The 619-nt window shown below is 43.3% G+C and overlaps 1 protein-coding gene across 3 annotated transcripts in view; it reads right to left on the minus strand.

The window, feature by feature from the left end:
- The window catches only part of LOC119591252, a gene marked incomplete in the record, with an annotated part of 41,430 nt that overhangs the window by 7,873 nt on the left and 32,938 nt on the right, over positions 1 to 619 (minus strand). For all 3 annotated transcript variants that reach the window (XM_037939963.1, XM_037939962.1, XM_037939961.1), the window contains 1 exon segment: positions 125 to 320. In XM_037939963.1, the coding sequence (XP_037795891.1) occupies positions 125 to 316 (192 nt within the window).

Below are 619 nucleotides of genomic sequence, written 5' to 3' on the forward strand. Positions count from 1 at the left end.
CTTACTGATCTTCAGTCATATAACATCAACAGCTACAAGTCACAGAAGAAGTACATATATCACAGGAAGTCAAATGAAAACACAAGCCATCAACTGACCACCAATTATAAGAAAAAAGACTTACTAGACGGTCATTTAGGTCACATGAGTGCTTGTGTTGTAACTGGTGTGGCAGAGGGCAGTGTGGTCCAGCGTGGTACCCTCGTTCTCCACCTGCTGTCCTGCCCTCGACCACCAGGATGGCCAGGGCCGTGAACACCTCCCAGGGGTCACCCGGCCCATGGCCCCCGACCTCCTCAACGCTGCTCGACCTCATCACCCTGAGAGAGAAAAAGAAAAGAATGAATTTAAGGGACGGGCTTTTTTGTATACTCATGCAATAACATATATGAAAGTGTGCTTGCTTGTATGGCATTGATGAAAATGTGCTTGCCTGTGCAGATATAATGCCAATGTGAATTCAGTGCCTCTTTCAAATGTCCTCAAATGAACTTATCTTAATTTCTTAGAGTTCATATCCAATAAGAGCTCATCCAAAGCACAAAGTAAAAATGTTACTTCTGCACACATACAGAGGAGAAATACAGATGCACTGAAAATAAAAAAGAATGTAGTTGAG

This window comes from Penaeus monodon, chromosome 28, assembly GCF_015228065.2.
Source record: "Penaeus monodon isolate SGIC_2016 chromosome 28, NSTDA_Pmon_1, whole genome shotgun sequence".
NCBI lineage: Eukaryota > Metazoa > Arthropoda > Malacostraca > Decapoda > Penaeidae > Penaeus > Penaeus monodon.